The following is a 16,469-nucleotide window of genomic DNA, read 5'->3' on the forward strand; positions in this document are numbered from 1 at the left end:
AATTGTTAAACGATTTTATCTAGGCCGAACATTTTTCCGAATTAGGTTTTTAAACCGTCATTTAAAAGAAAACAAATATTCACACATCAATAAAAAAATGAAAAAAATCTCACTTAATAAACCCGAAATGTGTTTTATTTATAAGTTTGTAGAGGAAATCAGCAATTTAATTTTATTTAGATAAATTAACTACACATTTTTTGTAAAATATTTCTTGAAATCCATTATTATTTTTAACATGTGGCAACACTGTATATAAAGTTTAAAATAAGGAAAACGTCAAAAAACCTTATTTAATTTTTTTGATTGAGACTACCTTCTATATTTCTGCTATGCTAGGTTCTATGAAATTAAATTTTACATAGTTTTATTTAATTTTTAAAATCACAATAGTGTGGAAGGTATTTTGAGTTTGTGCTGCTTATTGTAACGTCCAATTTCTGAGTCTGTCATTCTGTATGTACATATAAAAAGATAATTTGATGAGTCTGTCCATCAGTATGTACATATAAAAAGATAATTTGATGAAATTTCCCTTCAAACTATAAAATTCGAAAGAAATATAATTTATACAAAAAACACATTCATTCACCAAATTTTATTAGAATTGCTATCAAGCATTCCACTTCTATAATTAAATATATACTATATAAAGTTGTTTCTAAGTTCTTTATATTTGTCATTCTCGAGGTCGTTAAAGTGGTATTAGAGTACATAAAGCAATCCTAAAAAAAACCTGTACCTTCACAAAGAAATATTTTTTGGTGCATATTTGTCACATTTTTAGTGCATATATTCCCATTTTATAGTGCACATTATGAGCGCATATTTTTAATTTTTTAGTGCATGAAAGTCCTTGCCCTGCATATAAGTATTGTACAAATCAATTCTTAAAAACTTCAATTGCGAAAATGGAACCATTCACAAGTTGCACAGTTTGCGATGTTTTTGAATGTTAAAATTAAAACCCTAATTTGTAATTTATATTTAAAAATGTTACTGACGGGGTTTCATTTAAACGTTTAAAACCCATTTTGCAAACTAAAAAGTGTATTCCAATTGTCAAATTAATATTATGGATTTTGACAGACAGCGTACATTGAAGTTCATATATAAAAAACTATCAGATGTGCTCTCTCATTCACCTACATATATTCGGCTTTCTCAAAATTTTGTTGTTGTATTTCTGTGTGAATTTAAAAGAAGTTGCGTACAGATCTTACTTCGACAAATGCTGATCAGCAAATGAGTTGATTTTGTTTTGCAAGTTGAGAGATAATCAACTAACACGTCCTCAAATAAGAAAAACACAAATAAGCTTCTAGTGTAGGTGAGTCAACGCAAAATATTCTTGCCCTATCTCGCGTGATAGGGAATCGAGATTTTGGGCAACAATGATTTAGGGCGTTGTTTTGAGCAGGTCATGTAAATTTTTCAGTATTTTTTCTTTCAATAATGCTTTTTAATCTTTGTCGTGTGTTTGATGTCATGAATCTGTTGAGGCATGAAGTCTCCCAAGCCCCTTTTTACGGATTTAATTCGAGATTTTTATGAAATACGGTCGTGTGTTATTATTTAGCCCATTTTCACAAATATTCCCGCTCCTAAAGTTGTATATTAGACCAATATCGATAGCCCTCCACAATAATATTTAAAACCCGAGGCATTTCCTCACACTCATTGTCGACATTTTAAAATTTTCGATACGAATTGGGAGTCATCTGACCAACTACGTTAATTTGGGCTAAAAGATACAAAATTAAATACTATAATCGAAAAATATTCCACGCATTAAATATATTAGTGAATGATTTAAGGTATGACTGTGTTTATAACGTTAGGTGTGGGGATCCTAGGGTAAATTTATTCAAAAAGCTCTAGTGAACACTATGCGAGTATATTACAGAAAGATAATAACTTTAGGCACATGATAAATCCAATAGATTAATTTTGGAGCACAATGGATCAAAAGAGTATGATGAACTACTGAAAAAGATTGGATTACTTTAAAAAATAGTCAAATCTGGGATAAAAAATTATCGAAATGTCTTAGGTAAGTTTAGGTTGAGAGGAGGATGTTTACTACATCAAATCCGAAGAAATACACCTAGACCACAATTGGGCCTGTTGTGCGCTCCTTATCATGAAAAAAGGAAATGAATTGATTATTTTTCAGTGTTCAGACCCTCAGTTTCCTGAACGTAATTCCTAAGAATCTTCCAATCAGTGTTAGTCGGGAATGTGCTTCAGAGTTTCACTGCACTCTCTGCATGTTCTATATTCGTCTGAATCCGCACGTTCAATTTTGTATAAATGTGCTCGTAATCCTGTGTGTTCACGTACTATCATATACTTGCTCATTTTTCGTCTTTTGTTGCGTCGAATTTTTCGCATTTTTGTTCTAATCCAATTGACGCTTTCCTTTATTGCTCGTACTTCTGCCTGGAAGCTTGAGTTGTGATTTGTAAACTGTGGTATATTTCTGCTTCTGGATCTTCAATATAGAACCCCAGCCCAATTTAGAGCCATCCGTGTAACAACGGATTCCTATATATCAATAATTCTATCGGAAATACGATCGAATAACGAAGATATGAGCGAAAATCCGAGACAACCTCTGATAAATTTAATTAAAAATTGAGATTGAGAATTGCAAAATAAAACAAATAACATAATCATATGGTAAATTTTGTTATTGTACGCTTATTTATAAAAAACAAAGCAGAGCAAGAGCAGCACTAGTGTGTGGTTGTTGGCTGAAACATGAAATTAAGTATGAGATTTAATTTATGATTTTTATTTTCAAAAATACCCCTCCCCCGAATTTACCCCTCAATTTTACGATTATTAAAAAACGTATTTTTATAAAAAGTTTCATATATTTTATTATTTTATCTATTATTTAAAAGAAAATCGAAACACATTTGAAATATTCTAGGAAAAAAGTAGCCCAACATAAAATACACAAATTGGAGTGCTATTTCATTTATTCTAAAATCAAAAATAAATAATATAGTCGGGCGTAACCGACCATTTGATACCCTACACCAGTCAGTATGTATGTTAAAAATGGGGATTATTTAAAAAAAATAAAGCATTTGGTTTGTTTTTTTAACTTTATTTCGGAATATTTAATAGTTAAGTCATCTTCAATACTATTTATGTAGAATTTAAAAGTGTTATTAGTGTTTGTAAGTGAATTTTGACCTTTAAGTCATTTTCTGAAGGGGAGTTTGTATGGGGGATAGGGTCAAATGAAGCCCGATCATTACAAAAATCGGTAGTGTCATTTAAAGTTCTATAAAACTAAGTTTTGTCGACTTTTGTTAACATAATAGATCATTTAAATTAATTTTAAGCCAAAAGGTCCTATTTGGGGGGTACGGTTGTATTGGGGCTAGTCGAAATAATGGACCGATTTTAACCATTTTCAATAGACTTTGTCCATGGGCCAAGAGAAGCGTGTGTGCCAAATTTCATCCAATTATCTTGAAAATTGCGACCTGTACCTTGCGCACAAGGTTTACATGGACAGACAGCCAGCCAGACGGGCGGACGGACATAGCTTAATCGACTCAGAAAATGATTCTAAGCCGATTGGTATACTTTAAGGCGGGTATAGGACGAATATTTTTGTATGTTACAAACATCAGCACAAACCCAATATACCCTCCCCACTAAAGTGGTGTAAGGTATAAAAAACAAAATATTAAAAAAAATCGTTTTTGACTTTGAGTTAATTTTTTTCTCACATTCTATGCACCTGTCAAAAATGTGGAATCAATGTATTTGTATGCTGAACGTTACAAGCACAATAGCGTAGAATGACTTGACGCGTAAAATGCTTAAAATAGATTTACTTTTTACTTTTATAAGCTTCACAAGGGGCTCACGAACATGTCAGCTGATTTTGACATTTTATATTGTTTATTTGATTCGTATTTATCAATTTTAATAAAAAAAATTTTTAATGATAAAAAATAAATAAAAACTGTAGAAAAACGTGAAGTTTTTTATAAATAAAACAAAAAATTTACGCTTAGAAAGCGTCGCATGTAACTTGAAGCGTAGAACGCGAAGGATGTATGAAAAGCACGCAATGCTTTGACTCGAAGACGATTTCCAAAAATCAATTTATGATTTTGATGACTTTGCACCGTAATCATCTGACAACTATGCTTAGAACCCGTAAAAGGGAACTTATTTGTATTTCAAAAGGTACTTTTTTAATTTTTTATAATATTGAATCCAAATTATGAAATAAGGTATGTATAACCCGGATTAGGCGAGAACACATAAAAGAAGACTTTTTGGTAATTTTTCGTTCAACAAAGGAACTTTTAAAACTTTCTATAATATAGAACCTAGAAACATAGAATTAAGTATGTAGAGCCCTATAAAGTGTGAACGCATAAAAGAGGGATTTTGGTACTTTTTTGTTTTCCAAAAGATACTTTTTGAAAGTCGTTTTTCAAAAGGTACTTTTTTGAATTTCCTATAATATTAAATCTAGAGACATGAAATTAAGCTCGGAGTAATAATAACCTGTAAAAGAGGACTTTTTAGTACTGACTGTTTTTTTTTAACAAATCATTACGAAGGGTATAAAAGATTCGGCATAGCTGAATATAACACTCTAACTTGTTTAACTTAGTTTTATTACTTTTATCTTTAACCCTTAAAAATTAAATGTGAAAAAAAGTTTTTCATTTGTAAAAAAAATATTTTTTCGGGTTATTAAATATATTTAAAAAACAAAGTTTACTTTTATGTTTGAATTTTCGGGAAAAAGATTTATACACTGTCTCATAAACTTTTCTCTCAGTTGTATTGAATTCACACAGGACTCGTCCGTGGGAAGTCATAATGTTATTGTTGTAAAAAATTAGTTTTCATCTTTTGGCATTCATTGATTTATAGTAATCTAAAAAAATTATTTTTCTGTTAAAATAGGTTATGATAACGGATATGATGACTATAACACACCGGCACATCCAGTACCTAATCTGGTTTCTGCAGCACCATCGAAACAAACAAAAGAAATTGGATTAAAAGACATCACGGATATTGCTTTAACTACGTTAGCATTTCTATCATTTGGAATGTTTATTCTTCAAGTTCTAATGTGCATAACAATGGTATGACTCGAAAGATTAATTACATATACATATGTACAATTGTGAATTAAGTTATTCTATCAATTTTGATCTCTTATTTCGAAAAAATCAATTCTGATAAAATAGTTAACAAAATTAACTTAACTTATTTATTTTTAATTTATTATGAACAAAAATGTCATTTTGAATTATTAATAAATATTTTTCTAAAAAATTAGTAGCAGCTGGGAAAGAATAAAAAATGGGATAGATAGGGGTTCAGCCGATATTTCTATTAAATATTCGTTGAATAATTTCGGATAATTATAAAAAAATTACATTGCAAAAACATTAAAAAGATATTTGAAAGATATTATATGAATATAAAAATTTAACGTCATTCCGGGACAGTTGTCGTCTTTTTCCATGCCTTATTAAGCACTTAAGGATAAAATTATCAGGAATTAAAAATATTTAATTTTTAATTATTTTTTCAAAATGTCTTAATTAAATGTCACCAAAAAATAAATAAAAATATACAATTAAAAAATAATACAAAATGACACACATATAATTATAAGTTAATTTTGTTACTTAGTCATGTTCCAATGTGCTAATGAGTGTAAGTATTGCCATATTTATAATTCTTAATGCATTGATTTAAATATATTTTAAACGAATTAATATGTTTATTTTTTTAATATTTCATTAATTAGTATTATTATTTTATTAATTTAATTATTCATGAATTTTTTAACACTCTTTAAAATAAAATTTTACCAAAATACTTGAAAATACATGTTTCTTTGACCATTAACTGTAAATTTTAGATCATTTTGTATTAATTTATTTTTTTTAAAGAAGAAAATTTTAAATTTTAAAAAAGGAATGCCGAAAAACCCATCAAGTTACGTTTTGTGCCTGTTTTGCAACACTCTTTTCTTTTTTCCCTTTGCCCTTTTTGCCTCAAAAGGCATAGTCTTAAACAGGTCTTATGTTATCAGTATTGATTTTTTCGAAAACAGGAATAGAGATGATAGAATAACTTAATTCATTGTCCACAAGTGTACAGTAGAGGTGTCCAATACCTATCGATTTTGTTTGGATGAGTTTTATTTTGTTCATTAGTGTAACTTTAGTCCAATCTGACAACGGGAGCCCTGACGTAAATCGATTGAAAAGTATAAATAATATGTTTTTTCTTAATTGTTAATAACTTGCGCCAATTATCTTCCAGAGGAAAATTTGAAAGACAAACAAGACATAAAACATTAATATCGATAGACAAATTATAAAGTTATAAATACATATAGTAAATCAACTAGTAATTTAAAAAAATTTTAAGAAAAAACTTTATCTGAACAATTATTTTTGAAAAATTAAGCAATTTTATTATTGTATTAAAAAAACTTATATTTAAATTTTCTACAATGAAAAGTAAAATCGTGAATCGTGCAATTTTGTGAAAAACTTTCCCATATATGTATTTAATATGTATGTAATCCAATGAAATAAGTCAATATATAAATTAAGGTCTCAGATATTTAAATTTATTAATGAATATTATTTTTGGGCTTTAATTATACCCTACACCACTTTAGTGGGGTCGACAAAACTTAGTTTTATAGAATTTTAAATGACACTACCGATTTTTGTAATGATCGGGCTTCATTTGACCCTAGCCCCCATACAAACTGCCTTTCAGAAAATGACTTAAAGGTTAAAATTCACTTACAAACACTAATAACACTTTTAAATTCTACATAAATAATATTGAAGAAGACTTAACTCCTCCTACCAACATTTTTAAGGATAGGGCCATATTTTGCACTACTCCCCTTTGAGCCCTCTTGTAAAAAAATCTATTTTTTGTCAAAAAAAAAGTAAAAATATTCCGAAATAAAGTTAAAAAACAAACCCAATGCTTTATTTTTCCAAATAATCCCAATTTTTAACATACATACTGACTGGAGTATGGTATCATATGGTCGGCTACGCCCGACTTGTTAGTAAATTCCATGATTTAAAAAATATAGAAGGTTGTTTCAATTTTATTTTTGACAAGTAACGAGATTTATGAAGTTTATTTTATTTGTACATATTCAAAAAAGCGTTGCCACATTAAAAAAGGGTATAAAATAATAAAGGAAATTTTTAAATGCCTATGTGTAGTTCAATGATATTATTACATACATATGTACAATTTCTCAATAATTAAAACAAACAAGTAAATTGAAGTAAAAATTAGTTAGTTATTTATTTAGTTAGTTACTAGATTATGAAGAATCTTGTATAATGCTAAGATAAATTAAACTGCGCTCGTGTAGCACTTGCTAATCTTAGAGTTAGATGTACCAATTCTTTATACCATTTTTAAGATATCCTTAAATCAAGAACTTTTTTTGATATAATTATCCTTATTTTAAAGCCATAATATTTTAAATAAAATATTGTCAAACTACAACACATAAGCCATATAGAAGTACATATAGGGGAAACTGAAGCGGTTTTCAAACAATTTTTATTCTCTTCACACAGACGAGCTCTGAGAGAATAAAACAAACTTGTGAGAACTAAACGCACTCACAAAACTTAAATTTTTTCGCAAAATTGCGAGGATATTAGCACTTATTAGTTTTTCTTATCACTTAAACATAATCTTTATAATTTTTTGCGACATTTTTCATTTATTTAAAGCTCCAAAGATAACTTATATTTTACAAACGGAAAAAAAATATTTTTTATTCTTTGACATTTCATTTTAATAGAGTCCGACCGAACTCAAAATTTCGTTTGGTACCTTACACCGAACCCGAACTTCTTTAAATTTGAAAGTTCGGCCAAAATATGAACATCCGAAGGATTTTTTAAAAAGGGTCTTTAATTAGCAATTGGGCCAATTATCAACTAATTCCGAATCCCAGAGAGTGATAAATTTCTAATAACAAACTATTTTTGTGAAATGCATATATCTTAATATCATCTGAAATGCAAATGCATAAAAACCAAAATATTGAAAATCAACTTTTTGGCTGAAAAAAGTCCACTGCATATTGTCGCAAATTTTTATGTGGGAGTTAGGGAACCGATATTATGATTTATAATGGGTACCTTAAACTGAATTAAATTTGCTTACATAACCAACGTATTTTTAACATTAAAATGATTTTCTAGGAGTTTTCCGATTTGTATTGGGTCTGGACAACATCATGGATCGGTTTTAACCAATATATAAACAAATTTAATCGAATCATTTTAATACTTATAATTAGGTGCAAGATATAAAAATTACCTATAGCTAAGTCGGTTGGGTTTTGCAAAATTCATATCTTCAAGGACATTTCCCTACACAAATTAAAAATATCCTTAAGAAACAAATATATAATAAAACTTTGAATAGTGGCATTAAAGCTATGATACATGGTCTTTAGATCTTGAAAATTTTTCAGGAATTGTGTAACAATTGTAAGTTGACACGATCTAATATTGTTAGATATAATAACTTTAAATACATAGCTTAAGATCCTTTTGCTACATAAGTCACACTTTTTTCAAAAACAGTTTCATATGATTATCAAAATTTGGTAGGTTTTAAACGATTTTGGGTGTTTTTTTAACACAAATTTTGTAGGATTAAAATTAGAACAGTGGCAACGCTCGTGCGTCTTTTGCTACTTTCCTTTTTCCCCTTAGCTAAAAGTGCTCTAACTAATTATATTTCACTGTTTTTATACCCTAAACGACTTCAGTAGGGAGGGTATATTGGGTTTGTGCTGATGTTTGTAACATACAAAAATATTCGTTCTATAACCACCTTAAATTATACCAATCGGCTTAGAATCGTTTTCTGAGTCGATTTGGCAATTTTCAAGAAAATTGGATGAAATTTGGCGCACACGCTTTTTTTGACCCAAGAACAAATCCTATTGAAAATGAATAAAATCAGTCAATTATTTCAGACCCCATGCAACAGAACCCCCCAAAAAGGGCTTCTGAGCTGATAATTATGTTAAATATACCTGTATAACGATAAAAGGTAGCACAACTAAATTTTATACAAGCCTTGATGACCAAATTTCATGAAGATCGGGCCTCATTTGACCCTAGCTACCATACAAAGTCCCCTTAAGAAAATTACTTGAATGTCCAAAATAACTTAAAACTTGAATACAAATATCGCAATGAAATTCGGCACAAATAAATATTGTATAAATATATTCACAAAACTTTATCGGGGTTGGTACATATTTGCCCCTTTCATCCAAAAATTGCTTAAATGTATCGGAACAATGAATTATTATAAAGAATAATAATTATAAAGAATAAATTCATAATTGGTGTAGGGTATCATATGGTCGCTCCGACCATATTTTCATACTTGTTTTTGTGTAAATCGTTTCTGCATACAAAGTAAAGACTACACAATATAAAACAAGTAAGAGTGCTATATTCGGTTGTGCCGAATCTTATATACCCTTCACCATAGTGTATTTTCAACATATTAGTTTTATAAATGTTTTCCCGACTACATTAATATTACACCAAAGGCAAAATAAACAACAACAACGCTAAACGAAATAAAAAACAAAATACACAAGACAATTAAAGCAACAGACTCTAAACATACATAACGAAAAACAAAATAAACAACGCAATACATCCAACCTACAGCCAAATATACGAACAGAATTCACAAAAACAAAATACACAACTCAATGACGCCAACAGCAACCAAACGTACAAAACCATATACACAGCTGAAAACCCAAATACATCTACACACGTGTACATCTTTTTCTAATATATAGTGTTGTTGTTGCTTATTTAACAAAGCATGAAAAATATGACGTTTTTTGATGAAATTTTCAGAGGTTGTCTCGGATTTTTGCTCATATCTCCGTTATTTATAAATCAGTTTTGCTGATTTTAAATAGCGATCTTCTCGAAAGCATGTCTAACTGAATTATTGAAGATTCTAATCTCGCCGATATCTGGGAACCTCTAAAAACTGATTTCAAGAGACAGACGGACATGGCTTAATCGACTCCGCTTTCTATAAGGATCCATAATATATACTTTATAGGGTCGGACAATTATATTATAGAAATTACAAACGGAATGACAAACTTTAATATACCCTTCTCACGAAGGTGAAGGGTATAATTAGCATCTAATTTCCGAATGTGAACATAAAAAACAGAAATTGCAAATTTCATTCATGTTTTTTTTATCACGAATATATCAATTTAAGTGCTCGTATATGAATATTTCTGAACCCTACAAAAAATGCATGATTTTTATGGCTTTGGAAATTGTTAATTGTGTTTGACCTTCGATACAAATGTTTTACACATCGTTGGATAGATAATTTTCTCTCGAAGATTTAGTTGAAATGTTGAGAAAAGTTTATTTTATCGGCACAATTTAAAGAAATCAAAAAAGTACTATTATTTACTCAATTTTAGACTTTTTAATACATTTCCTGCACGGTTTCCCGTTTTGATTAGACTAAAATTTAACACTAGTTGGGTTTAGACGCTAAAGTACAAAATAAGAACTGTTCATAAACCTCTAATGTATATATACATATAAAATATTAATAAAAAACAATACTTTCAATTCTTAAAAGAGCAAAGATGATACAAGTAATATGGTGATGCTTCCAATGGAAGGAACTGATAACGGTGATATACCAGGTGATGATAACACGGAAGAAATAAGAAGAAAACGTCGTTCAATCACATATACACAGATGCAGAATATTGAAGTGGTAATTAATATACATATGTACATTAGGGTGGTTTTTTGAGCGCCCTAATGTTTTTTTAGATTTTAAGAAAGTTTGAGTATGTTTGAAAGATGTTAACTATTTAAAATGTTCATACGTTCTTCACGATAAATACGCAACTACTACCGAACCTAAAAAAAAAATAAACATGAACCCTAAGATGAAAGTGCGTTATTTGTATTATTATTATTGCGTATTTATCGTGAAGAACATATGAAAAATTTAAATAGTTTTAATCGATCCACAAAACTGCCAAAACATCGAGATTTTCAAAACTTTGAGGCCCCAGTGGCACGGCTTAACATCTTCTAAATGTGCTTATTTTAGGGGGTGCACAAAAAATATGACATTTGTTTACCCTATGAAAACTGTCCTATCTAAAATTTAAAAAAATGTACAGGTGAGGCTTTGAACTTGTTTCTATCAGCGGCATTTATTTTATTTAATTTTAGTCAATAAACAAATTGTTTAACAGTGAAACTTATCAGTTGTTATGATAGTTACCAATAGTTTATATCTTTTTTAGTTTTTTTATGTTAATAAAATCGCAAATTTTAGTATAAGGATATTGTGCAATATTATTTATTTTATGGCTCTACCTCATGTCATGTTGTGTTGCGTAAAATCAATATAAAAGTTTTCAGAATAAAAAAAACACTTTAATTTAGCTGTTTTTTTCATACTACAAATCAAAATTTTCCAAATAATTCGATATAAGTAGCCTGATATGTTTAATTTTACCCAAGGACAAAGTTGTTTGAAAATGGATTAAATCGGTCCATTCCCCTAGCCCTCATACAACCGTACTCCCCGAATAGGACTTTGGAGCTCTTAAAAATTGCTTCAAGGTCAGTAATTCCATCTTAAACACTACAATTAGGATAAAATTCTGCAAATCTATAAATAATAAAAATTTCTCTAAAAATGTAAACCTATTTAAAAGAATGGTTATTCTATATATCGAGCCCTTTACGCACAAAAGACGTAACGGACAAAAACAATATTTTACAGGAGAGTATTTTTTTAAATTATCTTCGAAGTAGGACAAAGCATCACTCCAAAACTCCGTTAATAAATACTATTACATCTAAAATATGGGATGCAGTTTGTTTCGATTTTATATTGACGCTATATCCGTTTTTTTTTTTTTTTGTCGCTTACGTCTTTTTTGCCGAGACAAATTTTTGTTATATAAACAATGTTGAGGCGGTTACGTCTAAATTCTCTGTTAAAAAATATTTTAATTATCTTCGAAGTAGGACAAAGCATCACTCCAAAACTCCGTTAATAAATACTATTACATCTAAAATATGGGATGCAGTTTGTTTCGAATTTAATTTTGACGCTATATCCGTTTTTTTTTGTCGCTTACGTCTTTTTTGCCGAGACAAATTTTTGTAATATAAACAATGTTGAGGCGGTTACGTCTAAATTCTCTGTTAAAAGCTAGAGTGATGAAATTCTCTAAATTTGCTTATTGATGACAAATATTGTTTTGTGTTAATAATGGGCAAAAAACGGTTCATGATTTCACTTAGCCTCAATACAAGTACCTCCCGGGAAATAGTTAAAACATTAATAAATATGTTGCTTATGTTGCAATCGCTATAAAATTTTGCAGAAGTCGGTTATATATACCTGTAAATTATGTTGGGAAGTATTACAGATATCAGGCAATATTTGACCCTAGCCTCCATATATGGGTCCTATAAGACAATGATTTTTTACATACAGAAAATAAGTTTACAGTTAACAAATCTTTCAAAATTTAAAAAGGTATAATGAAATTCTACAAAAACATTTGTTCTTAAAACTAATAACGCGTTTAAATTCTATAGACCTCGGTCCACAATTGACCAAATACCTCATTAAAGACCATTCTGAAAAAACACCCTGATGTCCACATTAATATCCATACATTGTAGTACAATTCTCCTTATATCGAATAAATAAGTCCATATATAGGTCCGCCTTCCGAAATTCACAAATTTACAACCAAATATAAGAGTTGGTTAAATGGAAACAACATAAATGTAATGTAATTAGTAATTAGAATGAATTAAATTCATAAAAAGTTATAGAAAATTATAAATTTTAGCACATAAATTGTAATGACATAGTGATAATTACATGAATTTATTACAATTATTCTCAGATATGTGGCATTTCATTCATAAACAAATTTAATACGTTAATTTGTTAAAATTTTTCTATCAATTTAATTTATTTTAAAAGAAAATTTAGACGTTACCGACACCTTGCTGTTACAAAATTCATAAACAGAAAATAAATGTGTACTTACGTCTTTTTTATTTTTCTTGTAAAGTTGAAACCATTGGATCTATAGCTATGAAATTTTCAGAGATGATGCTAATAGACCTAAATTATCGATTTCTATAAAAAAACGAAAATCGAAAATTAAGTCGCTTACGTCCATTTTGCAAAAAGGGCTCGATATATAAAAATGAACGTGTGTTTGTATGTTTATATGTTTGTAAGTTTGTATGTTTATATGTTTGAACGTTATAGACTACTAAACGGCTGAACCGATTTTCTTGAAATTTTCACGGCGTATTACTGTATGACTGGAATGGGTAATAGGCTACCTTTTATTTTGAAATTTCATAAAATTTGTATATTTTTAATAATATACAAATTTTGTCGGATCCACTTTGGTGTCAATATAATTATTTAGGATAAAAAGTGGGCGGACTAGCGTTAAAGGGCGTGGCACCTCCCATATAAATTAAATACAAAAATTCGTTTATCTGGGAAACTAATACAGTTAGAATCTTAAAATTTTGTATAAATAACTCTAACATCCATGTTATTATTTTGGGAAATAAATTGGCGGACTATCCATGAAGGGAGCGACACCTCCCATAATAATTAAATACAAAAATTCGTTTTTCTTGTTAGAGTCATCATATTTTGTAGGAGCAACTTTAGTGTCAATATGATTATTTAGGATAAAAAGTGGGCGGACTAGCGTTAGGGGAGCGTGGCACCTCCAATATAAATTAAATACAAAAATTCGTTTATCTTGGAAAGTATTACAGATAGAATCTTAAAATTTTAAAATCCATGTAAACATTTTGGGTATTAAATTGGCTACCAGCAGGAAAGCGACACCTTCCATATTAATTAAATTCAAACAAGTATGAATGTATAGTCGGGCGTAGCCGACCATATGATACCCTACACCAGTCAGTATGTATGTTAAAAATGGGGATTATTTAAAAAAATAAAGCATTTGGTTTGTTTTTTTAACTTTATTTCGGAATATTTTTACTTTTTTTGGCCAAAAAAGCGTGCGGCCTGTACCTTGCGCACAAGGTTTACATGGACAGCCAGCCAAAGGGACGGAAATAGCTTAATCGACTCAGAAAATGATTCTAAGCCGATTGGTATACTTTAAGGTATAGGACGAATATTTTTGTATGTTACAAACATCAGCACGAACCCAATATACCCTCCCCACTAAAGTGGTGTAGGGTATAAAAATCGTTTATCTGAGAAACTAATACAACTAAATTCTTAAAATTTTGCACGAAGAACGTTAATAATCATCTGAACATTTTTATGAAAAAAACAAGTAGGAAAGTATAGTCGGGCATGGCCGACCATATTAAAAATATACACCATGAGTATATTTTTAAAATTTTTATTTTTTATAAAGAAACTTTTATGTTGAAAATTCCAAAATATTTAAGCAATTTATTGATAAAAAAAACTAAAATTTCTAAATGAGGCTTTTTATAGGTCAAATATGGGCCGATCCTCGGTAAATTTGGAAAAAGGATATATTTTTAAATAACAGTAAGTTTTGTTGAGTTTCATTGCGATACAAATGGTTACAAGTAAATTTTAGACGTTTAAGACATTTTTTGAAGGGGGGTTTGTATGGGGGCTAGGGTCAAATAAGGCCCGATCCTTAAAAAATCTGCAGTGTCATTTACTTGTGCCAATTTTTAGAGAGATAATAGAAAATTTGACGTAATTATGGCATAAAAAGTTCAAATCGGGAGGTACGGTTGTATGGGGGCTAGGTGAAATAATGGATCGATTTCAACCATTTTCAATAGGCTTCGTCCCTGTACCAAAAAACATGCTTGGTCCAAATTTCATCAAATTATCTTAAAAATTGCGGCCTGTACCTTTCGCACAAGGTTTACATGGACAGCCAGCCGGACATGTCTTAATCGACTCAAAAAATCGATCGGTATACTTTAAGGTGGGTATTGAACCAATATTGGACACAAAAATTGGTTGAAAACTGTAAAAGTTATTAAAAATTCCCCAGGCCATTATCGTGTCTCAGAGCACTTGAATTTGAAATGTGATAAAAAATAAACATTTTTTTGAAAATATACCAATAAAACAATTGTATTACTTAAAATACATCTGTAGTTACTTGAATATGAGTTTTTGTCCTTATAGAATAACGTAAACCTGTTCTCAGCTATGGTCGAAAAATAAAACCCGTTTGCAATCCCATTAATTCAGCAAATTGATAAAAAAAACAATTGGGTATAATAAAAAATATAATATATAAATAAAAATAATGAAATCTAAAAAATGTATTTAAAATAAAAATAAAACTGGAAAATTATATCACAAATATAAATTATGATAACTTAGTTTTTAATACAAAATTTACATCGATTACAAAAAGTATTACTGAAAAAATACTTTGGTTCAAATTGACACCATATTCAAAAAGGTTTAATGCCTAAATTTTTTTAAGCTGAATTAATTGGATTGAAAACGGGTTTTATTGAAATATGTCCAAATTGGCATGTTTTTAAAACATCAAGGTCATTTTGACCCCAAGGCCGTTTAAGGGTTAATTTTTTTTTCACTGTTATTGTAAATATCGGTTGTTAATAAATAAATTTCTTAAGTTTTATGATAATCTACCTAAAAATAGAAACAATTTCGTCTAGTTTCCATCAATAATTGCACATATTACAAAATTTGACCTTTGACCTTTAAAGTTTATGGATTAATGGCGTCCAAATAGCATAAAACTCTTGATTTTTATTTAGAAATATGTGGACTAATAAAGTTACAAAAGGTTCCATTTAAAATACACAACAATATAAAAAAGGCTAATTTTGCAAAATATTACATAAAAATGGCCTTTTCTCGAAATCCGCTGAATTTAAATTGCAGGTACAGGCAAACTATAAGAGGTATTGACATAATTTTTTACTGTTTTATTCCCTAATCTGTTGTCCATAAATCGCTATGAGTTCTCCCAAAAATATTGAAATTTGTTTAACAAAGTATCAAAAAAACTAAAATTTGAATTTTGAAACGACCTTAAAAATATCAAAATTTTTTGACCATAGCTGAGAACAGGTTTACGTTATTCTATAAGGACAAAATCTCATATTCAAGTAACTACAGATGTATTTTAAGTAATACAATTGTTTTATTGGTATATTTTCAAAAAAAATGTTTATTTTTTTATCACATTTCGAATTCAAGTACTCTGAGACACGATAATGGCCTGGGGTATTTTTAATAACTTTTACATTTTTCAACAAATTTTTTTGTTTTTTATCTTTTTGTAATGCTAA

The 16,469-nt window shown here is 29.2% G+C and overlaps 1 protein-coding gene across 1 annotated transcript in view; it reads left to right on the forward strand.

Moving 5' to 3' along the window:
* LOC124419252 overlaps window positions 1-16,469 on the forward strand; it is a 118,411-nt gene that overhangs the window by 86,985 nt on the left and 14,957 nt on the right. Inside the window, exons 6-7 of the mRNA XM_046947877.1 lie at window positions 4,954-5,138; window positions 10,726-10,866. Of these exons, the coding sequence (XP_046803833.1) occupies window positions 4,954-5,138; window positions 10,726-10,866 (326 nt within the window). The remainder of the gene's footprint in view (window positions 1-4,953; window positions 5,139-10,725; window positions 10,867-16,469) is intronic.

The sequence above is a fragment of the Lucilia cuprina genome, chromosome 4, assembly GCF_022045245.1.
Source record: "Lucilia cuprina isolate Lc7/37 chromosome 4, ASM2204524v1, whole genome shotgun sequence".
NCBI classification, from domain to species: Eukaryota; Metazoa; Arthropoda; class Insecta; order Diptera; family Calliphoridae; genus Lucilia; species Lucilia cuprina.